This window comes from Vespula pensylvanica, chromosome 17 (assembly GCF_014466175.1).
Source record: "Vespula pensylvanica isolate Volc-1 chromosome 17, ASM1446617v1, whole genome shotgun sequence".
Lineage (NCBI taxonomy): Eukaryota > Metazoa > Arthropoda > Insecta > Hymenoptera > Vespidae > Vespula > Vespula pensylvanica.
This window is the reverse complement of record NC_057701.1, coordinates 865,557-892,411: the sequence shown is the minus strand read 5'-3', so window position 1 is coordinate 892,411 and position 26,855 is coordinate 865,557. Positions and strand designations below refer to the sequence as shown.

General features: G+C 37.8%; 1 protein-coding gene across 10 annotated transcripts in view; it reads left to right on the top strand.

Moving 5' to 3' along the window:
* LOC122635083 (Down syndrome cell adhesion molecule-like protein Dscam2) overlaps positions 1-26,855 on the top strand; it is a 195,094-nt gene that overhangs the window by 166,165 nt on the left and 2,074 nt on the right. For 6 of the 10 annotated variants that reach the window (XM_043824875.1, XM_043824870.1, XM_043824869.1 and 3 more), the window contains 19 exons: positions 484-733; positions 5,991-6,135; positions 6,799-7,061; positions 8,615-8,776; positions 14,654-14,995; positions 17,699-18,004; positions 18,400-18,699; positions 19,839-19,970; positions 20,062-20,201; positions 20,538-20,701; positions 21,029-21,243; positions 21,999-22,592; positions 22,704-22,973; positions 23,367-23,821; positions 23,897-24,170; positions 24,236-24,406; positions 24,490-24,644; positions 26,087-26,306; positions 26,753-26,843. In XM_043824875.1, the coding sequence (XP_043680810.1) occupies positions 484-733; positions 5,991-6,135; positions 6,799-7,061; positions 8,615-8,776; positions 14,654-14,995; positions 17,699-18,004; positions 18,400-18,699; positions 19,839-19,970; positions 20,062-20,201; positions 20,538-20,701; positions 21,029-21,243; positions 21,999-22,592; positions 22,704-22,973; positions 23,367-23,821; positions 23,897-24,170; positions 24,236-24,406; positions 24,490-24,644; positions 26,087-26,306; positions 26,753-26,843 (4,649 nt within the window). Of the gene's footprint in view, positions 1-483; positions 734-5,990; positions 6,136-6,798; positions 7,062-8,614; positions 8,777-9,668; positions 9,951-14,653; positions 14,996-17,698; positions 18,005-18,399; positions 18,700-19,838; positions 19,971-20,061; positions 20,202-20,537; positions 20,702-21,028; positions 21,244-21,998; positions 22,593-22,703; positions 22,974-23,366; positions 23,822-23,896; positions 24,171-24,235; positions 24,407-24,489; positions 24,645-26,086; positions 26,307-26,549; positions 26,657-26,752; positions 26,844-26,855 lie in introns of all 10 variants that reach the window. The other 4 variants (XR_006328557.1, XM_043824872.1, XM_043824877.1 and 1 more) reach the window with 4 other exon arrangements.

Sequence of the window (26,855 nt, the reverse complement as noted above, 5' to 3'; positions counted from 1 at the left end):
TCTCTCTCTCTCTCTCTCTCTCTCTCTCTCTCTCTCTCTCTCTCTCTCTCCGCTCTCTGTGTCTCTACGAGTTTTTATCCCCTTTCTCATTCTATCTCGGTACTTCTATCCTTTTACTCTTTGCATTGGCTCACTGCTATTGCCATTGTTATTGTTGTTTCGAGATATTAACGGCTTGTCTGTAAAGCGCTCAATGCGTTTCTATTCTCCCTCTTTCTCTTTCTCTCTCTCTAGATCGTTTTTCATTAGCCAACCTTTTTCTAGCAAACAGAGAAAAAGAGATCAATATCGTGAAACAATTTTATTAACAAAAAAGAGAGACAAAAAGAGAGAAAGAGAAAGAGAAAGAGAAAGAGAGAGAGAGAGAGCGCACGCGATAAAAGGATACAGAGAGACAGAGAAGAGATTTTATTTTATTTTTTAAACTCGTATAATCCAACGATAAATTATTCTCCCTTTCTTCACTCTTGCTATCTGTTGCAGGTCACCGTTGATCTCGGAAAGGATGCGGAATTTCAGTGTTCCGTAACCGGTCGACCGCTTCCCGTAATTTCTTGGGCGAAGGACGGACTTCCTGTGAGGGAAGGCTCATCCGGTAGAACGAAAATCACTGAGAATGGTGGCTCGACCTTACATATATCTTCGATCGTCAGGGACGACAAGGGAATGTATCAATGCTTCGCTAAGAATGATTACGAGATGGTACAGGCTACTGCGGAATTACGTTTGGGTGGTAAGTTCGTAAAATGAAAAAAAGAAAAAAAAAGAAGAAGAGAAAGCAAAAAAGAAAGAACATTTCTTCCATGAGTATTATCAATTAGAATTTATTAAAAAAGAATTTCTGCAATATAAACATTTTCTCGTCAGAAGTTTGATTATCTCGGGTACTTAGAACGAGTTAATCGTCGTTTTAATCGTCGGGTTATTAATTCGATGATGCAGCGAAGGAAAGAAAAAAAAAAAAAGAAGAGAAGTAAAGAAAGTCGTCATAGAATTTCGCACGAAACATATCGAAATTTGGTGTTAAAGATGGGAAGAGAGAAGGAAGGATAGGGGGTGGAGGGGAGGTAGTTAAATAAGAAGAAAACACCGTGTTGATTTATACGCTAGAAATATCTTATTTTCTCGGAGAACCCGGAGAACGGCCGATTATCCTTTCTGAGATATCGCGAGACAGTGAAAAACGTTGGGCCGCGTGCACGGATATTATTTTTGGAGGAGCTTTAAAGTAAAGCCATTACAGACATAACGTTCATGAAAGTAGAGAAAGACGGAGAGAGAGAGAGAGAAAAAGAGAGAGGTGAAAGGAAGTAGGTGGTAAAGAAAGAAGAAGAAGGAGAAGAAGGAGGAGGAGGAAGAGGAAGAAAAAGAGGAAGAAGAGGAGGAGGAGGAGGAAAAGGGGGTGGAGGAGAGGAAGAAGGAAGAGGAGGATTGCTGAGGCCAACCTCAAGCGAGTAAGACGGATTAGCGTGCATAAGCGGGTGCTCGTAACCCAGCGCGCAACTTTGGCAAGTTTTATGAAAGTTCTTTGTAGAAATAATAAGGGTAAATCGAGGCTATCGCTTGGGTTCACTATTAACCAACAACGGAAGACTCTATTACGAAACTTTTGTCTCACCTTTTCTCTCAACGTTGTCTTCATCGTCGTCTTTGAAAAAGAGAAAGAAAAATAGAGGGAAAGAGAGAGCGATAAACTTTGCTTAAAATCAAGAATAAGAGAAAGAAAGAATCGGTTCTTTTCTTTTTTTTTTCTTTTTTGTTCTTTTTTTTTTTTTTTACTTTTTTCTTTTTTCTTTTGTTAACTCTCTTTTTGTCTTTACTTCGTCGTATGTTTTTTTAATAGTATATTATAAGTATTTCACGACGTGATCAAATAGATATTCCAATTGTTTATCTCAGTATCAAACGGATCAATCTTCACATATTCAATTGCTCGATATTTATAATTACAATCATTTATTCTAATATTAATTAATAAACTGATAATGTACATTAATAAATTTACATTTATATTTAATGACGAAAATATATATTCTCTCTCTCTCTCTCTCCCTTGGGATAATTCTGGAACTTCATGGAACGAAAAAAGAAAATTAATGACGAACGATTGATCGATCGAACGCGTATAAAAAAAAAAAGGAATAACAACAAAAAAAAAAAGAAAAAGAAGAAATCGAAGATTGTAATCTCTCTTCCTTTCTTCCTCTCTATAATGTTCTTTTCTTTTTGCCTTTTTTCTTTTCCCTGTCCTTCTTTCTTTTTAATTTAATATCTCGATCGATTCTCACAGAATTTTTCCATACGGAGACGCAATTTAAATCGAACAGAACAGAATAGGAACCGAACCGAACCGAACCGAACTGAACCGATTCAAACCGATCCGAACCGATCGAAGTCGAACGCATAACAAATGCTTCGTTATTTCGAGGTTGTCCGCGAGATTCAGTATTAAATTTCTGTCTTTGAATTCCGGGTACCTCATTAAAGGTACGTGCTCGAATACGCCGGAGTCTTTTTCTTCGTTGTATTTTTCTCCCTTTTTCTCTCTCTGTCTCTCTCTCTCTCTTTCTCTTTCGCTCTCATTCGTCGTCAATTGAGAGAAAGGCATCCCCTTACATTCACCCTCGCGTCACTATTTTTCTTCCTTCGGTTAGAGAACTTAAACGCAAACGTAAACGCACACGCAGACGTATATACTGAAGATATCCGTGGGGTAAACTCCTCTCTGTTAATAGACGGTACCGAATTCTTTTATTGCTTCCACGAAGGCGTTCTCGATCTTATCGTCTTCGTTGTTGAGTTTTCCTTATTCTCGCGTTATAAGACGAGTGGAGCCAGACGACGACGACAACGACGACGACGACGACGACGACGACGACTACGACGTTGAAGTAGAAGTAGAAGAAGAAGAGGAAGAAAAAGAAGGTTGGTGGTGGCGGCGACTGAAAGAATGAGGAAAGAAAATGGTGGGGGAAGGAGGAAAGCCTTGGTAGAAGGTAGAAAACAAAAAAGGACGCTTAACGAGGGCGATGCATAATGGAGAAACGAGGAATCCACTGGCTTGCCCTGCTGTGAAATAAATACATTCCATTTGTCTTAGTCACCGTCTAAGAAAAGAGATAGAGAGATAAAGAAAGAGGAAGAGAGAGAGAGAGAGAGAGAGAGGAAATCTCTATACGTATGTGTGTATTTGTTGCATGGAATAAGACGGAAGGTTGATAAAAGCACGAGCCAAAATGGCGCGCGCGCCCACGTATATACTTAGAAAGAAGAAGAGAGTGTAAAAAGTGTTGGCGCGAAAATTCGAGAAATAAGGGAAATATTCCTTTCACTGTAGAGCCACTACTCTTAACGTGATGTAATCCATTATCTTAAACGTACATAGTCGTCGTCGCTCGACCGTCTGTAACTTGAAAAACGTTGGGAACACAGGCAATTGCGTGTATGTGTTCAAGATGGTTTTTCACATACGTATGTATTATATACATATGTCTGTATGCGTGTACGTATAGCGAGAAAGAGAGAAAATGCTTGAGATATCGAGCCACATTTCTTACGACGTTCTCACTTTTCTATTTCTCTATCTATCTCTCTCTCTCTCTCTCTCTCTCTCTCTCTCTCTCTCTCTCTTTCTTTCTCTTTACCTCTTTCTCTCTTCCATTTCCTTGCTTTTCACGTGGACCAGTTACTACAATGCTTGAGAAAAGTTTTCTAAAACTTTTTAAAGGGATACCTAAACGGTAGAAAAACGTTTACGCTTATGACACTTTTCTATCGATCACCCGACTAAGTTTTTTTTTCCCCTCCACTCAATCCCTTTCGCCATTCGATTATTTCCTCTTCCTTCGTTTTTTATCGAACAACCAAAAAGGATCTCAAGCTGCTTTCTCCGCTAAGAAATTTTTATCCTTTACCTTCGAAAGTGTCCCCAAAGGCGTTCTCTCATCCCATTTGCGAGAGCACTTTTGCTTTGTACGAGTTGGAATAATTGACTCGATAGTAATCCTCTTAGCTTGGACAAGAAAAGGAAAAAAAAAGAAAAAGGAAAAAGATAGAAAGAAGAAAAATATAAGTGAAAGGAAAGTCCACGATCGCGAATCCTCGGGTCGAAGAAAATGTTCGATTTAAATGCGATTCTCTTCGTTTGTTTCGTCGATTATTACTCGTTTTTAATTAGGTCAATGATATTTAAATTTAAATATAGCGCCTGTAGATAAGCATCACTTTATACATCTTTGATGTATGCGAATACTTAGCAATTTATTAACCCCTTAATATATACAAGCCGTTCGTACAAATACGTAATACGGGAACGATGTGTATACAGGCGCTAAAAAAAAAATAAATGAGAATAATTGAATGAATGAATGAATGAATGAATGAATGAATGAATGAGTGAATGAGTGAATGAAAAATTTTATCCAAAAGAAAATCAAATACGAAACAATTTAAATCCAGTCACGTATATACATAATAATAATCATTCATCAAACTTTCATGTCACGTTCGTATTTCGTCGTTTATATCATTTTACATATTTTAAATGTCTCGAAATCAGAGACCCAATAATTTGGATATTAATCGTTGAACGAATATCGTACGTTCGTTCGTTCATTTGCTTCTCTTCATTTCTCTCTTCGCCATTTCTTCTCTCTCTTCTTTCAGATTGTCTCTTTTATTTTTTCTGCTCCTTTTTTTCTTTCTTTCGTTAAACCCTAAAATAAATCAAGCGACGCGTACAGAGCATACCTTTGGCTTCTGGCACGCTTCCCGTTTTATTTACATCACGTGCTATGCCCTTTTTCCCACGGTGCATCGAATAGCACGGTAAATAACGCTTCGCGAAGCCCGCGAAATCATCGAATCGTAAATCGAAATACAGGCTAAACGGACCGGTGCATCGACCTTGTTATCCATCCATATAATACATTCCTACGCACTCTCCCTATATATATATATATGTGTATGTGTATGTATATACATGTATATACGAGTACTATACATATATAAAGTATAAAGCCGCGTCCAAAGCAGTGATATCGCATAAAACGATTTTCTCTAACTACGAAGCTAATCGCATAAATCATACGTTCATCGAACGATCCAACCCCAAAATGTTTGTATCGGTGGTAACTGTAGTTTCCCTCGCTTCATTAAAATCTCTTTTTGTCGAAATAATATCCTTGCAGCGAGCTTTGACTTATTTTTATCTTTTTTTCTCAGAAGATAATAATAATAATTAATAATTAAAAATGACCACCGATTTCGTTCGAATAATCGATAAACATATGTTATATTATAATAGTAGGCTGTTACTGGTCCATAGGGGCGTGGCTACACTAGCAATAGGACATTTTGATTTACACCGTAAGCAAACAGGGGTCCTCTAGTTTCTCTCTCTCTCTCTCTCGATCTTGATCTCGATCTCGATCTCCCTCTCTCTCTCTCTCTCTCTCTCTCTCTCTCTCTCTCTCTCTTGCTCTCGGGTTATTGTCAGCTCTATAATTTGGGGTTAATTCACTAGGCGGCACTCCGGTTCAGGCGTCAAACCACAGATCGATAGTTCTGGCCGCGTACAGGGGCTTGTCATGTAAATGTTGCGTGCATAATACTCCGCCTTGCGGCGATCCAGAACCCATTTCCATACCGTATCGTCCTACCTTTGGCACCTGCCCCAGGTAAACCCTCCTCTCTCTACATTTCTGCGACCTGTTCATCGTTATTCTAATAAAAAAAGGCTCCCAACATCATACATGTCATCTTTAAAATTCGAAACATCGTTTCGTTCGTTTTATTTTTATTAATAAAAACTTTTCACGAGTCCGATCCTTTTCTTTGGCTTCGTTACATTTTCTTTTTATTTTATAGCTATCAAAGAATATCTCTTTTCGTATATTTATTTTTATATACTTTTTCTTCTCTTTTCTATTCTCTCTGTCGTACAGATCGATATGAATAGTGACGGTCTCTCTTTCTCTCTCTTTTCACAGATGCGGCCCCGCAGCTTCTCTACAAATTCATCGAGCAGACCATTCAACCAGGTCCCTCTGTTTCCTTGAAATGCATTGCCACGGGAAATCCGACGCCGCACTTTTCCTGGACTTTGGACGGTTTTCCTTTACCTCAAAACGACAGGTAACTTTCTTCGAGCTTCTTCTTCTTCTTCTTCTTCTTCTTCTTCTTCTTCTTCTTCTGTTGATTTTTTGATTTTTCTTCATAAAGTATAAAAAAAGATGACTGTTCGAACGTTAATAGATCTAGAATGTTAACTAAAAAAAGAACAACGATTTCTTTATCGTCTTCGAAGGGAACAACGTTTACTGCACGAAAAATTTATCGAGAAAACGTTATATACACACAATTATTCGCGGTCATTAAGCGCCCGGGGGTATTACGATCGGCGGAAAATCAGAACCGCCGCCGTGCTTCCCTTCAGGATGCAGATTCCGTGGAAACGGATACGACCCTGCGGGCTTCGATTCTCTGAACCAATTGAGAGGAAAATTACCAATCGACCGCCACGGACGAAACTTTTTAAACCTGTCCCGTTATTTATCATGGAGGAAGGTCGTATATGATGGACATTTTTTAAAACGTCGTTCCGACGTTTCTCACTTCCTTTTTTTATTAATTAATTAACCAACCTACGGACCCCTCATCCCATCCTCAAGTACCACTTAACAATCACATTGTTCTTTTTCTTTTTCTTTTTCTTATCATTCATCGAATTCGTATTTTTTTCTTTTTTTTTAATGGTTCATTCCTTTTATTGTCTTTTTCTCTTTTCTTTACTTTCAGGTTCATGATAGGACAATACGTGACGGTACACGGTGATGTGATATCTCACGTTAACATAAGCGCTGTACACGTTGAAGACGGCGGTGAGTATCGGTGTTCCGCCGTAAATCGGGTGGCTAAGGCTCATCACTCCGCTCGTCTCAACATTTATGGTTTGCCGCACGTACGTCCTATGGGTAACTACGCGGCTGTAGCTGGTGAGACCACGATCATCAAGTGTCCGGTCGCTGGTTTTCCAATCGCCAGTATCCAGTGGGAAAAGGGTACGTTCGTATAATCAATGATTTTCCTCAAAGTATCATTTGATAGTTTTAAATAATCTCGAGAAATTATTGTCTTGAAATTTGTTTGACTCGTTTCAAGTTGACGGACATATATCTGTTTTGTTTCATTTTTTTGCGCCTGAAAATAGGCAACGCTTGTATAGTGTCGATAATGCAGCTCGTGATTTTTATCTCTTTGATATTTTTTAGCCCCTGTACGTAGATTATGTCTTCGTACAGAATCGTATAAACTGGTTATATACTCGAAAGGGACTCAACAAAATTTTTTAATACTCCTATAAATATAATTATCAAACTATTAAAAATAATTCAATAATCAAATATATATATATATATATATATACATGCGTGAAAAGTAGTAAAAATAAAATCAAAGTAATGAAACTTATTCGTTCGAATATAAAGATCTCAACGAAGAACGACATATCGATTGCAATAAAATCTCGAGAGTCGAGTACGTAGTTTGGTAGACAGATAGATAGATATATAGATAAATAGGTAGATAAATAGGTAGATAAATAGGTAAATAGATATGTACCACACTGCAAGCAATACGGCGTTAAAGTTCTCTCTATGTGAGAACGTATCGATGTTGGATAAAGTTTTCTTGAGAAACTCAAGAGCTCAAAAACATATATACATACATACGTACATTTATGTAAAACGTATAGAGGGCTCGCGGCCTTTTCTCAGTTAGGTAAAAGTAGAGATCAAGCGATCGAAAGTTTGAAATTCCACTTATTGTTAGAATTTTCTTACACTTTCGAACTTGAAAAATTTTGATTGTATAACTCTTTCTCTCTTTTTCTTTCTCTCCTCTCTCTCTCTCTCTCTCTCTCTCCCTCTTCTTTCTTTCTTGAATTTAATAACGTTCACGATTCCTCATAATGAAAATGCATTCCATTCATTTCCACGTAGGTAAATTAAACGGGGCATGAACTAAATGAAAGATTTAAAATACTCTCACAGCACGATTTCATGGCGCAAGGTTTAGGGTGAATAAATAAGGTTCACTATAAGGCCACGGGTGGTTCGGTCATAAATTTAAGAAGGTAGGAAGATAAATGAAATTTTGTGAAGAATGAAAAATACAGAAAGAGGATGAGACTTGTTGGCATCGCTTTCGATGTCGGTACCTCTAAAAGAACTTTTTTTCTCTCTCTCTCTCTCTCTCTCTCTCTCTCTCTCTCTCTCTCTCTCTCTCTCTCTCTCTCTCTCTCTCTCTCTCTCTCTCTCTCTCTCTCTCTCTCTCTCTCTCTTTTATATAAAAGCACCGAACTTTAGCCATATCTTTTCGTAACGATCAACCGAACTTGTAAAAAGTTCTCGTATCTTTATGAACATCTAGTAGAAATGAGTAAGAGTTAATCTTCCGCGTTTGAAAGATCCATTGACGATTCTGTTAAATACAAATATAATCGATAAACAATAAAACGTATATAATCATAGAGATATTTTAATCGTAATTATTGAACAGTCGTACCTACAAAAAAAAAAAATATTACAAACGATTTTAATATTTATTCTTAAAGACGGACAAATTTTACCGACGAGTCGTAGACAGGAGGTATCTCCAAATGGGACATTGATTCTTCATCGAGTCGACAGTGCTACAGATCGTGGTGCATACACCTGCACAGCAAAGAACAAACAAGGTCGATCGGATTCGCAAACAGTGCACATCGAAGTTAAAGGTAAACGATTCTTATATCTTGTTTTCTTTCTTTCGATCGTTCTCAATTTAATCTACGAGATAATATCGAAGAACGATGTTGTCTCGTTAGAAAATAACATAATAAAACGAATTTTTGCATTATCTTATTTATTCGCCAAGATTTTCTTTAATCCTTTTCTGAAATGGAAACGGAAATGTAGAAGTCGTCCGATTTGTGGTTCAACAAAACGTTGTTTTAATACCCACTTAAAACGTTGCCTTTTTCCATCTCCTTCGTAATTATCCTATGTTTTCCTAGGTAGATCCGTATTATTTTAACGACTTTAGTTTTCTTTCTCTCTGTCTCTCTCTCTCTCTCTTTCTCTCTCTCAAAGCTAGAGATAGATAAATAGATAGATAGATAGATAGATAGATAGATAGACAGATAGAGAAGAAAGAAACTAAAAGATCGTTCTCGGACGTTCAAAGAACACGGAAGTAGGTTCTTTAATTTAAAATCAATATAACCACTTTTATATCTTCTTCGTTGAACGTGATTTTAAAAATGAAATCGTTTCGTCCTTTTATCTAATCAAGTTAAATATAAACCAACGTTGTAGATATATCCACAGATTCTTTCGTTCCATTATAAGATTTTATCTTATAAATCGTATCGTTATATAATCGTTAAGAAGACAGCATCGTGTTTCGATCGATCTCGATATGTAACGACATATGTAATAATAATTCTTTTCAGATTCGTCCTTTAATTAATTATTAATCGATTAAACGCAGGTATTATACGATCATTACGATGTACTATGAAAAATGTTAATCAGAATGATATTATTAACGATATTGACAGGACTTAACAGCCTCGTGGCTAAGAAAGATCTTTGATAAAAAGTTTCGTTGATTCGTATAATTTGCAGTACCACCTAAAATCGATCCGTTTAGCTTTCCCGACAATCCCCAAGAAGGTTCACGGGTACACGTGACCTGTGTGGTCAGCGAAGGCGATTCACCCTTGAAGATTACTTGGCTGAAGGATGGAAAGCCACTCAAGTTGAAGGAAGCAACGACCCATCAATTTGGCGACTTCGATCTAGCATTGAGGATACAAAGAGCGTCAACAGCTCATAACGGCAACTATACATGCGTGGCGAGCAACGAAGCTGCTAAAACGTCTCGCACAGCATCCCTAAAGGTTCATGGTACGCAGCGACGTCGCCGAACCCTTTTGAAAAATAGAAGCATATCCTTTTCCATTACTTTCGTACCTACCATACCTACTTAAAATGATACTGGAGAATCTTTTTCACTTGCAGGAAGGTATTATCTATTTTTGGGACTTATTATTTCTAATTTTCACGCGTTGATTTTCTTTTAATTATATTGATATTTTTTAATGTTTTTTTTTTTTTTTACGTTAAATATTATATATCTTCTTATATCAAAAAATACATATTCTAATCGGAAGGGATATATCGTTTAGAAAGAATTTTCGGATATGTTTCATAGGACTCCGAACGTGTTAATCGTCTTTACGATAGATTAAAGTGGGATCGTGATATTTACGAATTTATTTGATATATTTTTTATCTTTTTCGATACGAGAGAAGATATATATATATATATATATATATATATATATATGTTCGTGCGAATGAGATTAGGTTTCTCATTTAAAAAAAAAAAAAGTAGAAAAAACATTGAAGGAAAATAGTTTCACATAGTTATCGTCCATGTAATTATTATACGCTTAATATCCTATCTCACAGAAATTGAAGATCTAAAAAGAATGACACGTACGAGTTAATGACATCGCTCGGAAAATCGATTTTTGTCTCGATCGATTTCTAGTGGACTTTCGTTCGAACTTTCGCGGATTTAATAAACGTCCACGAGGTGATAGCTTCTCGCGACCCGAGTGGAATGTTAAAACGAACTTCTTCTTTTTCTTCTTTTTCTTCTTTTTCTTCTTCTTCTTCTTCTTCTTCTTCTTCTTCTTCTTCTTCTTCTTCTTCTTCTTCTTCTTCAGAGACTCAAAGAAGCTCGTGTACTTCGTAACACGGGTATAAACTTGATCGAAGATCGACCTAGACGATAATTTCGGAAGTTTTATAGAAGTTTACCTTGTTCACTTTCAGATTTTCTTAAGTTTACAATTTAATAATCGTCGAGGGGAAAAAAACAATATTATTCTATGTTTCAATCTAGTCAACGAACTTAGAAATAATTAAAAATGTCCAATTTGTATCCCCCGACGTTTTTTTTCCAGCCCAATTACGAACTATTACCTATAATTATCCATCCGATCTACTTTTCGTTTTCTTTCTTTTTCTTTTTTTCTCTTTTTTTTTTTTTTTTTTTTAACAAAAATTTTCTAATTGATTATTAAGTTGATTTTTCCCTTGAACATCAATCGTTACCACGAGATGCATCCTGATATCTATTTCCTTGATATTTCTTTTAAAGACATTTAAAAAAACATGGATATAATTTTTTTAGATTTTACTTTTTGTTTTGTTTTTTGTTGTTGTTGTAAAAGAAAGTAACGTTTGCTAGACGTTCGTTATTAATTTATCTTCCTCTTGAAGAGATCAATCGTTGACACGGTTCATCCTCAGGCGGAGAATTTTTTTTCTTTTAACCACCTCTCGAGCCCCTTCGTCAACCCCTTCGTACGTACGCATAATCTCTCCTTTTCTCCACGTGTTTGCAACCCTCTCGCAAGCATTAAAATTCTCTCTTTGCAGACGAGAACAAATCAGTGTGAACTGAACGAACAAAACTTTGTCCGATGAGCAAACATATATACCAACTTGCATACATATATACACACATACATATATACATACATACATACATACATAAATACATACACAGATATATATTCGTACGTACATATGTAATATGAACGAACGAATGGCTTAAGGGTGATTTCCACGTCACGTGTTGCGCCGACAAGGGAGCCAAAACAGGCAGCAACCCTCTGTGATTCCTATCCTACGATTATACATCGGTACTTTTTACATATGTTCGTATATATATATATGTGTGTGTGTGTGTGTGTATAGTACGTTTCGTCTGCAAGCTCGTTCATCTCCTGTCCCCCTCTCCGAAAAAAGGAAGAAAAAAAAAAGAAAAAAGGGAAAGGAATAAAATAAAACGAGAATATCGCGCTTGTGCTTTGCGACATGTCCAACGAACGGACCGACAGGAAAATATATTTTTCTTTTATTTTTTTCAAGGCGAACCTTCAAAGGTACAATGACGGTTAAAGGTCGGTCGTATTTTTTAACGATCTCTTTCTTTCTTTTTTTTTTTTTTTTTTTTTTTTTTGGAATATCTCTTTTTTATAATTCTGTTATTGTTATTTCTTTTTTTTTTCTTTCTTCAATAGACGAGTATATTATTTATTTATTGAATCGTTTCGTAATAAGAATAAATGTCATTAATAATGAATTTGTAAATAAGGAATTCGTTTATTATGATAAAATATATGAATTAACTCAATGCTTGTCTAATTGTAAGATCAAGAAGATGCAACGTATTTCATTGTAACGATGTAAACGTTGCTCCAAGTCTTGAAAGCTTGACTGCAAAGAGACAATAGAATGGCAACGTGTATATACTCCTTCGAGAGTAGACAACGTCTTCTCTAAAACACGACGACGATGCTGCACAAGCGTTTCTCGTTAATCGTTTTGTCCTGAACGTTCTAATCGCGTTGCATCGCGCTTATTATTCGCCTGGGCTGAAACTACGTAACTAAACTGATTCTCCGTTGTGGTTCGTAAAACAATGGGAGATATATTTTTTGTCGTTTTTCTTGAGGTTAACAAAGATTAAATTCTTGCTGTGTATAATACTTATAAAGGTATTATACATTCAAAGGAATAAGAGTCACAAGAGAAACTGAATATTTTAATGGAAAATGCATATATATATATATATATATATATATATATATATATATTCAAATCGATTTAATAATTCCATTTGGTTCGTTACAATTTGAACATTTTTTATTCGTTCGTTATCAGCCATATCGATAATCAGCTGTTTTTGACAGCTCTCACATTGCGATGCAACAACGCGTTTGAATGGGTTTTAAAAGGATAAAATAAAGAAAACAGAGATACAGTGAAGGATCTTGAAAAGATAAAACGAATATTTTTATAAAAGCTCTTGGCGAAGAAAGAGAAAGAAAAAAAAAAGAAACAGGAGAAAAAATGAAAGAAAAGAACAAATCCATTTCTTCGCATATTTTATGCAGCGAAAATTCAGAGCACTTTGCTCGATCCGTAAATGAGTTCAGTCAGTATTTCATAAAATGTTTAAATATTTTTGTGAGCGACTGTATACATTCGAAATTGAAGGAAGAGATGTTTTCCTGAGTGTTCCGTTTCTCATGTCTCATCTTGTATTGCCAACATGCAGGTAGACTACGAATCTCTTTGAGTATTACTCACGTACTAACGTTGCTCCATCTTCTTCCCTCCTACGGTTTCTCAATTATTCTCAAACAACTGCCACGTTCTGTTCTAATACCCCCCGGGTAGGAGTCATCTCGAGCTTAGTATTATATCCCTCGCGTGAACCAACGAGGCAAGTTATTATCGTCCATCTACTACGAAGCTACATTCGGCCTTCCAGTACCCTCGGGTTAACTTTGGCTTCGTCGAAAAGTCTCAGTCGCGTGTCTGACCATAGAAAATCGTCGTTTCAACGCTCGATCTATGGATAGACTCTTCCGAAGAAATATAAAATAAAAATTTGTTCGAAAAATAAGATCTTCTATTTTCGTTACGAGTCGTTTCTATTTCTTATTCGAATTCTTCATTCCTTGATAATGTCGTAATACAAATAATTGTTAATTTTCGTATCCATCAATTTGACGTACATTCGTTTTAAGAAAAATTCAAATAAAAAGTATTCAACTTGATACTTCCAAGAGTCAGTTTGCCACTTTATATAAGAATGAGATTGATCGTATGAGGATGATCATTCTTGATCTTCATCGTTCATGCAGTCCAAAGTTTATCCGTTTAGAAATATTGATATAGAATTTAGAAACATCTTATATACATATATATTATTATATAAGTGAACACTTGAACGTTTAGGAAGCTTGAAAGGAAGAAAGTATTTGACAATCCATTCCGTAAGTTCTCCTCTCTCATGCTCCCTTTTACACGTCCGACACATCCTACACATGTCACCGACGACAAATTTGGCTGGCGGCGTCGCCGAATATCATAGGTGAAATAAAGTTTTCCTCGGCGAAAGTTGCTGCAACGAGTAACTGAGGTAGACGAGCGGAAACACGAAGGATTTCTCTGTCTCTGTCTCTCTCTCTCTCTCTCTCTCTCTCTCTCTCTCTCTCTCTCTCTCTCTCTCTCTCTCTCTCTCTCTCTCTCTCGCACACACATTCACTCACTCTTTCTCTGTAACTTTAGAACAGAGAAAGATAGAGAGAAAGAGAGAGATGCATTTTCTAGAACAATGTTCCTAAACGAACGACTTTTGACACTGGCACTTTTCCGTTCCACGATTTTACCCGAGATCAACGTGTCCGGTAAGGTCTATAATAGAAGGAACACGTGAAATATTTGAAAGATAAACCAATATAATCCGAGTTATTACGTATTACCACGGACAACATTATCAACGTCAACGTTGGAGCGCAAAGCATCAAAAGTGCATATGAAAGTTCTCGAAGATGGACAACAGAGGAGATACACGAGATTAAAATGATAAAGCTTTGGGAAAAGACACTCGACGTCCTCGACGAAATAGAGACAAGGAAAGGAGAGATAGAAAAAATAAAAAATAACAAAATAACAAAAAATACCAGAGAGAAAAGAAAAAACGAGACCATCACCAGGCTGTCTCTTTTTTTTCTGTGCAGTTCCACCCACGATAGCTCCATTTAGCTTTAACAAGGATCTCTCGGAGGGTGTTCGAGCACAGGTGACCTGTATGATCGAGAAAGGCGATCCGCCGTTCACGATCATCTGGTCGAAGGATGGTGAACCGATTGGCAGTTCAGGTACAGCTGCTTTCGGGAATACCGGGATAACGGCTCCCAGACACTCACAGACACCCGCGGGGCTGCGTGTAACCAGCATTGACGTCCATTCCAGTTCCATAGTTATCGACCGCGTCACCGCAGAACACACAGGAAACTATACTTGCCTGGCTCGCAATTCGGTCGCCGAGGTCGTCTGGACGGCCGAATTGGTCGTTCGTGGTAAAGTAGCCGAGACGAAAGAACAAGAAAATTTAGATTGAAAAAAATATATGTGTATATACATACCTGCACCAAAAAAGAAAACAGAAAAAAAAAATAATAATAGCCGCCATGTTTCTTCTTCACCTCGAGGCAGGATAAATTAGCACTTGGATTGATATATAATATGCACATTTCGATTTCGCACTCGGCTATCTTCTTCTTCTTCTTCTTCTTCTTGATTAATTAATTAATTAATTAACGTTCACCGATTGGCACTTTCTTCAGTTTTTCATTTCTTTTAATCGTTGGATTAATTCTTGCACATCACTTGGCAGAGAGCAGCGCACTTCTTCCTGTCTTCGTGTATCACTCGTATTTTAGTCGATAGATTCACCACTTTTTGCAGCCTCAGCAATCAGCAGCAGCAGCAGCAGCAGCAGCAGCAGCAGCTAGCCGCAGTACCAAATTGATATAGCATGACCTTTTTATTATTATTATTATTATTATTATTATTATTATTATTATTATTATTATTATCATCATCATTGTTCACGCTAGCTAGGGCTGCAAAAAAAAATTGACTTTTTTATTGGCTTGATTCATAAATAAGAGTATCATGCGCAAAGAAAAGAAAAGAAAAAAAGAAAAGGTAGATAATGCGATACACATTTACATACATTTATGAATCAATCTAATATTATCTTAACAATAGATTCGTTGGCTTTGCATCCTCCAGGGATTTGTAGATGAGGATATTATAAAAAAGAAAGGGAAGATTTACTCCCCTAAAAACATTTGCAGAATAACAAATTCGTTTACTCTCGAGCAGGAGAATTCTTTCGATGGGAAATAAATCTTGCGTGGGAGAATTCTAATCCACGTGATTTTTTGCAAGCCTTTTATTTTTCAAGGATGAAGGCTGAAAGATCTGGGAGGGGGGAAGGAGGGTGGGGAATAAGAGGGTGGTCATAGATAGATATACGATATATCCGTTTCTCTATTATCCGGATATTCGTAAATATTCAGAACACGAATTTTGATACCGGCTAGTAGAACGGCATTGCCGTTGAACCGATAGCACGTTCATCCGGATAAACGTAGCACTAGAATTCTTCTTTCGAGACAACTCGTATATAGTACGATTGTAGCAGCAGCAGCAGCAGCAGCAGCAGCAGCAGCAGCAGCCGCAGCAGCAGCAGCAACAACAGCCACGCAACAGCCAGAAAGCACCAAAAGCACTTGAGCACAGCATAATATGTATATACATATATATATATATATATATATATATATACATATATATAAATATATATATATATACATGTATATATAGAGATGAGAGAGCGTTTCACCGTCGGTGGTCACCGTAACTTGTGTATTTCGCACACACATAGAACACATTCACGCACACTCACCTCGCACATCCTAAAATCGCACATTACCTTATCTATCCTCTTATATTCTCATCCAAAGGTCACCGCGATTCTACTGAAGACAAGAACCTCGATGAGACTTCATCGAGATCGCGGTGTCCTTCAAAAAAGCATTAAGAAAGATGATATTGCATGAAAGGCCAAAATCCTTACCTCCTATCGTCATTCATCCCATCTATTCATCCCCGTTTTCCCTTTCTTCCCACGTTAATATATCCTTCAAATTGCCGTAAAGTTAGGCTTCGCCGTAGAAATGATTTCGACTCGTAAATTTCTTCTTCGATGTTTAAGCCGATGAAAATTTAGCAAAATTGCGTGATACGTAGGTATATCACATTTTACTTCGGGTACGATGCACACGCACATATCTGCACTCACATGCTGGTTTTCTTTTTCTTTTTTTTTTTCTTTCTTTCCTTTTTTATTTACCTACTTTGTTCCATTCTGTTTCGTTTAGTCTTCTCACGCAGATGTCGATAGACATCTTCTTTACTCTTTTTTTTTTTTCTTTTTTTTTTCTATTGAAACGCAAGTGCACAGCACTGTATCACCGCATCGTCGAACGTTGGTGTCTGCACAGCACTGATATCTTCCTTTTCCCAAGAGAGAAAAAGAGAAAACAAAGTAATACACAAAATATACATATACATATACATATATATATGTGTGTATGTGTTTGTGTGTATGAGTATATATAAAGAGAAAGAGATCGTACGATCGATTAAACTACCTTTCTCCCGTGTCACGAGTACACCGTTTTCCACATTTTCTCGTCGACTCAAACATACCTTTTTCTTTCTCCCCTTCCCTCCCAACTCGTTCTTTTCCGACTCCCAAACGCACTAGAAATTTTATTTCGCGAGAGCGAGAGACATTGCTCTAGAGGGTATCGTAAATATTAATCGATCGCCGTTTAAATTTCTCGTCGACATCGATAGAACTCTCGATCTCTCTATCTCTCTCTCTCTTTCTCTCTCTCTCTCTCTCTTTCTCTCATTATTTCCTCTTTTTTCTATCGTTTGTTTTATTTCTCTTACGCTAAAGTAGGAAATTGCTATAAGCCCGATCAAAGAGAATTTCTAGCTCTTGCCTCGACCCTATAAGCTTCGCCGGAAACATGAGGTTTCTTCAAAATTATTTCGTTTTTAAAAGAAAAGAAAAAATGAAAGAATAAGGAAAAAGGAAAAACAGAGAGGAAAGAAATTTTTTTGAATAACCTCACGTTTCAATCGGTATATCGATGTAATCGATTAACGATAGATCTCTTTATTTATTTAATCGTAATCAGTGCCACCACGTTGGGTAATGGAACCTCAAGATGTTCGTGCGTCAGAAGGAATGTCAAGGTTGGTCCTTCATTGTCACGCCGAAGGATTTCCACCACCTGCTATTACCTGGCGTAGAGCAACAGGGAAAAAACCAGGAAATTATTACGACATCGCCAGTCACGAACACACTCAAGATCTGAGAATACACTCAAATGGTTCACTCGTCTTTGGTCGAGTACAAGAGGATCACGAGGGATTTTATTTGTGCGAAGCTCTCAATGGTATCGGTGCTGGATTGAGCAAAGTTGTCTACTTAACTGTCAATGGTGAGATAAGTAATACTTCGATAAATAATGCTATCGATTTCTTTCTCTAATCAATTCTTTTTTTGCCGATATTAATGCTCTGATAATAATGACACAGATAACTCATGAAAAAAGAAAAAGAAAAGCAAAGGAAAATAATATATAGAGAATTAATGCATTTTTATATAGTGTTAGGAGAATAATTAAATTAAAAAAAAAAAAAAAAAAAATAGTAGAAGAAAAAAGATAGTAGATTAATATGAAATAAATTTAGAATCTGTTTAATAGTTGAAATCACACATTGTTTGAGTTCGTATTGAGGTAAATCAAATTAATAAATATTTCTATCTGTAATAAACAAATTATTTTATGCGAAACAATGGATAACGTTAATATTTGTTTAACGTACGTAATAGTTCCTGCACATTTCGTTGAAAAACATCGTAATCAAACTGCGAGACTCGGTTCAAATGCGTCGCTCCGTTGCGAGGCCAAGGGCGATCATCCCCTAAAGATAAGCTGGCGAAAGGGTGGCCTTCAAATAGAACCAGCTCTTTCCGACTATCGCTACAGCATCAAGGAAGAGAACACCACCGATGGTCTTATCAGTGTGCTTGGTTTCGCAAGCACCAGCAGAGAGGACAGCGGTAGATATTTTTGCATTGCTACCAATGCCTATGGGCGAGATGAAACTACCATTCATCTTTATATACAGGGTAAGTTCATATTATTCTATGTACTCTATTGCTCTCGTGTATCTCTAAAATCATAGTAGAATATAGTCAAAAAGAAAAGAATACAATTTTGTTTACTATTGATGGAATAGATTTTGAAAAAGTTGCATTAAAAATCATATTTCAGATTCTATGAAAAATAATAAATAAATAAAATTTGTTTAGATTGTAAATCTTTATTTTCTCGTACGATAGTTTATTGTTATTATTATTATTATTATTATTATATTATTATATTATTATTAGTCATATCATAATATTCAAAGAGAATACCCCGTATACGTTATTTGAAAGTTAATCCTCTCGCATGTGTCACTTTTCTCAATAATAATTATTTTTCAAACGAATATTCGTGAATTCATGAATCGATTAACGTTGCCTTCAGCGACATTTTTAATTATTATACAAAGTGCAAGCATGTGTAATGTATATGCGAAGATATGATCGATCGTAATGTTTATAGCCGGCTCAGAGGTAGATGGTTAATTTGCAGCAAACTGGCAAATAATAGATATACATCGTTTTCACATTGAAAACAAAAAAGATACTAATTCGTGAAAAAAATCTAATTAATCTGACGTAAGATATTTCTTTGTATAAAAATACTTTGCAGTCTCGTGTATTTAAATACACATACGTTCGTTTCTCAAAGTTAAAAGTAACGATAAAATAAGAATATCTTTTTTATTTTTTATTTTTATAAAACGAAGCAACTCGTTGATAGAAAAAAAAAAGAAGGAAAAAGAGAAGAAGAAATGTAAACGTAAAAAAAAAAAAAAAACTGTCCTCGGCAAACTTTATTAAAAGCGAGTCCGAGCTTCTAGCAATATCCGTAGTTAAATTAACTTGTCATCTCGAAGAACGATCTATCGACGAATCTATCGTTTTCTATAGATAATGAGAAAAGTGAAATAACGTGAGAATTTAATACAATAATACTCTTACATGGTTTTAATATAATATAATGAAAAAAAATATATATATATATATACGTTCTAGACATTGATTAAAGGATAAATCATTTATTTAATTAATCCTCAAATTAATGTTGAAAGTGCAAACGTTATAGAGCGTCTCTGTTATTATTTATTATAATTTATTTCCACGTTAAATGTACACAGAACCACCGGACTTCCCTCGAAACCTCCACGTGATCGAGAAAGGAAGTCGTTACATCAAAATTGGATGGACGACCAGCCAAGATGGCAACAGCCCGATTACACAATACATTATCGAGTACAAGACGGACTCCGGCGAGTATAAAGCTCTTTTCATTCGAGTATATACCATCTCGATCGAGATTTCGCGTCCCTCGAACGATCGATTTTTCTCTTCTTTTTTCAGAAGTCTGGCACGATCACACCTTTCATACAACCGTACCAGGATCCAAAGCTTATGGTCATGTAAGCGGTCTTCGACCAGCTGTCACTTATCAATTTCGCGTTTACGCAGAGAACGAGCTCGGCAGAAGTCAAGCTAGCGACGTAGGTATCACCGCGTGATAATATCAGCGGTATTAATATTCTTAAAAAGCAGATAGATTTATAAATAATTAATTTTTTTTTATCAGTGTATCCTGTTATTCAAGTTCCATGCTAAATTGCTAATCACAGCGCAAGATATATTGTAATATTTCTTTTTTAAACGCTGATGAACACACTACTGATGTTATATATATATATATATATCTATGTATAGTATTATATGTGTATAGTATACAGAGATAAGCGGATGTCCTTTTCATTATGAGTGGAGGACAGGGAACGACACGTCCTTTAATCCTACCGTGTCTTATCCAAGGCCCCTCTGGTACCTTTCAGATTTTAGACGCGACGACAGACGGGGAAAGACCAGGAGGCCCTCCGAGAAACCTCAAGGTGGAACCCGTCAGCTCGACCGAGTTTAATGTCACCTGGGATCCACCTGATCATGATTTATGGAATGGGGAAATTCTCGGTTATCACGTTGGATACAAGGAGCACCGGTAATCACGAGCGAACCAATTCTTATTATTTTCAAATATTATACGAACGAGCTATGTGATTCATCATTCATTGTTGTTATTATTATTATGAGTATTATTATTATTATTATTATCATCATCACTATTACTATTAACAGCTCTTAATATCTCTATGAAAAATTGTTAAACACAGATTTCATAAGTTGCATATGTCGTAAGCATAAAATTTATTTTTGTTGATAATTATTCATCTTAATATCATATTTAAAACTGATATTTAATTACATATATCTATTGAAAATAATTATTATGATAAATATTCGAGGCTTTTACTTCGATTTGATTTAGTTTGGCAGCCGAACAGTACACTTACAGAACAGTCGAAAGAAGAATTTCAACCGCCAGTGTGGCGTTAGGCTTGGCAAGAACCTCTTTGCCAGGTCGTCAATACCAATTGACGAATTTAAAGAAATTCACCCGGTACAGTGTAGTGGTACAAGCTTACAATACTCTCGGACAAGGACCAGTAACACCAGAAGTCGTTGCTACTACTCTCGAGGATGGTAAGCCATAGAACGTTGTTTTTACTTTGAATATATTTCTTATTCCAACGTAAAATACGTCGATATTAAAATCGACAATACGATTATTATCATTATTATTGCTATTGTTGTTGTTAATATGGTGTCGTCTAGCATAAAATTCTTCATTGTTTGGAGAAAATAAATTTTCTCGTCTAGACTCTCTTATTTTCATCACGATTTCGAGAGGCCTCAAAGATTCATGAGAAAAGAATAATGCTCACGCTTTGCAGCCTATCGCGAGTTTCGTAATGCATACAAACCACTGACTGTCGACGCTCGGCTAAATAATAAATTCAAACCGGTGGTTGAAACGGTCGGCTGCCCGCGCCAGAGAAAGATAAAACGAGAGAGAGAGAGAGAGAGAGAGAGAGAGAGATCGAGTGATCCACTTGCGAATAACTTTTCTTTAATCCGTAGCAAGGTTGAATGCGATACGCCGCTTAAATTTCTCGAGTACTTTTCGTTCTTTCATCGTCCAGGCCGGATAAACATTCCACCTCTTGGCAAAAGTCAATCCCGTAGTTTGCGTGCATTAAGCATTTCGGAAGTTAGCTTCAGAGAGACAGAGAGAAGGAGTGAAAGAAATTAAAGGAATATCAATAACAACAATAAAGGCTTAACAAGCTTTGAAAGTTTTACGCGTATTCGTAATAAAGAAAGCGTGTAAGAGTTAATATTGGACTTGTTTTTATGATCGTTTTAGAGAAGGAATAGGATTTATTATTCTTTTGCAGTACCAAGTAAGCCACCTCAGGACGTAAGATGTACGGCATTGTCCTCGCAATCGTTGCAACTCTCATGGGATCCACCGTCGGATTCCAGTTTGAATGGCATTCTGAAGGGTTACAAAGTGATGTGGGAGAACATGGACTCTCTAACGGAATCTAGCAAGTCCGAAATGAAGATCACTACTGCCCTGACCGTAGTGATACATAGCCTCGAAAAATATACGAATTATTCGGTCCAAGCGTTGGCCTTTACAAGAGCTGGCGATGGAGTTGCCTCTGCGCCACTTTACTGTGTCACCGAAGAAGACTTCCCCGAAGTCCCAGCCGGTGTCAAGGCCGTTGCTAGTTCAGCCACATCCATCATCGTCTCTTGGTTACCACCACTAAGGAGCAACGGCAATATCACTTCGTACAACGTTCATATCCGTAGCGTTGGGGCTGACAGCAAGTGGTTTAGGCGAGCCATCTCACCCCATCAAACTAGTTACCAAGCTGAGAATTTGCATAAAAGGAATCAGTATGAGTTCAGTATAGCTGCTATCACGTCGGTCGGTGAGGGACCAAAGACTCCATTGATTACTGTCTCGCCATCGAGCGAAGGTAAATATTTTATTTGTCCTTTAGTTTTTTCCCGATAGGATTGATGTTACGATCAATGTATTACGATCTATGAAAAATGGGATTAACAGCATGAACGTTGAACTTTCGCAGTTCGAGCTGCAATTTATTCGTTCGGTGTGGTCCTCATCGTTCCTTGGAAACAAGACGTTACTTTATCTTGTCAGAGCGTTGGCAAGCCGGAACCTTCGGTGATCTGGAAACAATGGGGTCAAATGGTGAAATCGTCCGCGAGAATATCCATGCTTCCAGACGGTTCTTTACAGATCACGGAGCTACACAGAGAGGACAGCGGGAATTATACTTGTTTCGTTGAAAATCGTCATGGTTCCGATCAAATAACTCATCGTTTGACCGTACAAGGTATACTTGCATTAACATCCAATGAATTTTCTTTTACGCTGGCCTCATTATCGTTCGTTAGTAACTTTACCAAGGGTTGGTCACGTGCCAAGTCCTTTAACATCTTCTACTCGAGCGAGTTAATAAATTGGATCTCGGTAAAGAAAATTAAAATGAACTTTTGCCTCGAAGGTAGACCATTAGAAGCGCTTTTTTCGAGTCTTCCTTCGTTTAGAAAATCGAGTTTTATCTAGAGAAACCCTTACTACTCGCGTCATAAAAATTGGATCGGATTCGCGTCATTTAAGGTCTCTATGCGTTTCTCGTCTCTGTTCTTTTCTTTCCTTTTCTTTTTTTTCTCCTTTCCCACTTATCCTCCCTCTCCTTTTCTCTCTTTTTTTCTTTTTTTTCCAGTTCCTCCGGCAGCACCACTTTTACACGCCACCAGCGCGACAAGTAATTCGATAAACGTTCAGTGGAAGAACGGAGACGATGGCGGTGCTCCGATAAGAGGCTACATCCTCCACTATAAACGAGAATCCGGCGAATGGGAAGAGGTCAAAGTGTCTCATAAGATGAGCAGCTTCGTACTGTCTCGTCTTTGGTGTGGCAATGATTATCAAATGTATCTGACGGCGTACAATCGAATTGGTATGGGCTCGCCCAGCGAAATTGTCAAAGCCAGAACGGAAGGTTCAAAGCCAGAAGATTCGCCTGGTAGCTCCGATAAGTTTATCACCGTCAACGTATCCTGGATCACGCTTCATCTTAGCACCTGGAACGACGGTGGCTGTCCTATAACTTACTTCGAATTGGAGTTTCGAAAGAATGGAGAGGATATTTGGACTTTAGTTTCCAGCAACATCGAGGTATCATTAATTCTCGTCGATTCGTCCCACTTATCTCGCTTGGATTCCTCTTAATCTTTTCATTTTCTCTCCTAGGTACAGAAGACTTATACTTTGAGCGAGTTACAGCCTGGTACGACCTATGACATACGTATACGAGCACACAACAATGCTGGTTCCTCGGTCGTCGAATACAAAGTGACGACCTTACAACTACACGTTAGCTCGACGGTAGCAACGATCGAGATCGATCACTTTATACCACAGCATACGCCGGTATACTCGGACCTAAAATTGATCGTTCCTCTGATACTGAGCTCTTTAGCTGTTATCGCTGCAGCAGGTGCTGTATTTTACTGTTTTCGGAAACGTAAGTATACCACGTCCCCAGAACGTAATATTATTACGAGGACAAGCGCATCGTTTAATTTTTAGTATCGATCGTAGGTTCTTTCATGGGTGATATGGGTAGCCTACACGATGCTCAAACTGCTGCGGCATTAGACAATAAACAGAATATGGAACAACGAGAACAGTATTATGCCACCGTCAGAAAACCTCTGCGTTCTCCGATACGTGAAATGGCCACGTTAGAAAAAATTCCAGGTGAGTTAAGACGATGGATCTCGTTTATGAGATCGGGTGTGATATACCTCTTTCTATTCGATCGAATTTCTAATGATTTGTAGAATATTCGGAGGACATCTATCCGTATGCCACATTCCAATTGGAGGAAAGTGTTCCCGCAGGAGGCGACAGCCGTTGCAATTCAGCAGCACCGCTCCAGACCTTCGTTTATCACGATCCTCGCCTGTCTACTGCCGATACTCTACAATTAAGAGAGGTATCGTCCGGTTCATTGATTCCACCTTCCATCCTCTCGTCGCTTTTCGTTCGTTCACCATCATCATGCATCTTCACACCGAGGCATCGTCGTACGACACCCGCGATACACACAGTGCACACTGCATGTACGAAAATGACAATGATCGATGCGTCCGAATACATCGACGGTGCTCTTCTTATTTTTCCCTTCTTTTTACTTTCGCTGATCGGACGATCGATCCGATCGTTCGTTCTCCAATTGTCAGATTTTTGCGCTAGAAAAACGCTGCGGAAAAAATATCGCTTCAGCATGCGGCACTGCGGCTTCCACCAACAGAGTCTGGCCTCGTAAGCCTTTATTTTTTTTCTTTCTTTCTTTCTTTCTTTCCTTCTTTCTTTCTATATTTCTTCCTATCTTTCTTCCTTCCTTCCTTTCTTTCTTTCTATCTTTCTTTCTATCTTTCTTTCTTTCTTTCTTTCTTTCTTTCTTTCTTTCTTTCTTTCTTTCTTTCTATCTCTCTTTCTTTTTTTCCTTTCTTTCTTTCTCCTTTCTTTTTCTTCTTTCTTTCATTCTTTTCTTGCGGTATCCGTCAGGATAAGCAGACTGAAGCTCTCTACCTCTATCTCCTAAGTTCCGTAATAAATTGCGTGAACGGTAGACTAGAGGTTCACGAGCAAAGAAGTAAAAATAGCCCAACGATCGTTGCGACTGCTGGTCCCACCTTGCTTCGTTTTCGCAGCTGTCCTGATTAGTCTGTCCGAGGAAATGCAACACCGACACTCACATCGACAGCTCTCCGATTCCGCCATCTTACGATCCCTAAAAGCATCTTTCATTCTTTGAACAACGTTGAAAATAACAAAGGAGACTCGTAAGAATCTAGATCAGCGCCACTCTGGGGATCATAGCCACTTCTTTCTTTTTTAACATACCTTGGACGGTAACCTCGATTGCACATCGAGAGTAGCCTAGGTCTTTCTCTCTCTCTCTCTCTCTCTTTCTCTCTCTCTCTCTATCTCTCTTTCTCTCTTTGTCTTTCCCTCTCGATTTCTCTCATTCTTCTGGCGCTCGAAATTAAAATCAATATCAGAGAGTAACGCACACAAACGATCTTTCTGTCCTTATCTCTGTCTCTTTATCTCTCTATCGATGGCGTACCTCGAGTTTCGAGCTGTGAACTCCTAAGATGTTGGCAAAGTTCGTAGAAATCGAATTACAGTGGCCCTGATCTAGAGATCATTCAATCCACTCGACACGAATCAACGGGGAACTTTTGGTTAAAGGATGAAACGTGAAGAGAAACTGTCGTGTATGCTCTTAAAGGAGAAGGGTAGCTCGTCGTAATATACTACTAAGATAGAGAAAGACGATGGACATATGTATAGGACATCGGTGTAGCGTGTCCTCGTTCTCCTCGTGCGAAGTGCCATTCATCGAACCACAATTCCGTCTGATTGCAGTCGGATTGCAACCGGTACACTAAGGTACGCGGAGGCCGTTCGTCCTCTGCACCGTTGCACAAAACGCACAAGGTCAGTCAGGGCAAGTCCGAGTCGGAGGAATACGACACCCTGGGCTCGGACAGCGACACGGAAGTCGGGACCAGCAGCCGAACCGAGTCTTCCAATCATCTCGTCGATTCGCACCATTCGGCGTCTGCCGCCGATTCGCGTGTCCACAGTATGCAGTTTGTCATTGTTTTCTACCTCTCTTTTTCTCTATTTTTACTTCTCTCTTTTTTTTTTTACTTTCCCTTTTTGTTTCTCTTTCTCTCATTCACTTGGATTCGATTGTATTGATCTCTCTCTCTCTCTCTCTCTCTCTCTCTCTCTCTCTCTCTCTCTCTCTCTCTCTCTCTCTCTCTCTCTTTCTTTCTCTTTTCTTTCTGATCTTTTGTGCTATCCTCACATATGATTCAACCAGGTCGATCGTCCTACTTGTTGTATCCAAGTTAAAATACCGCTGGATTTACGATCCGTACGCACCACAGCACCCACTTGTCTTTGCCTTTGTCCCGTGTTATATGTAAGGTGCGCCACATGCGTAAAGAATCAGTTTTATCAAATACGTTAGCCGGTGCATGCGTTTAACGGGTTTCAAGAGAAATTTTATATGTCCTGTTCTAGACTTCCTGTACCATGGACCAGAATCTAGCACGTCTACAGAACCCTCACCGATTCTTGAGAGAAAATCGTTTCCTGGAAGGGGAAGACCCAAGTAAGTCGAAGG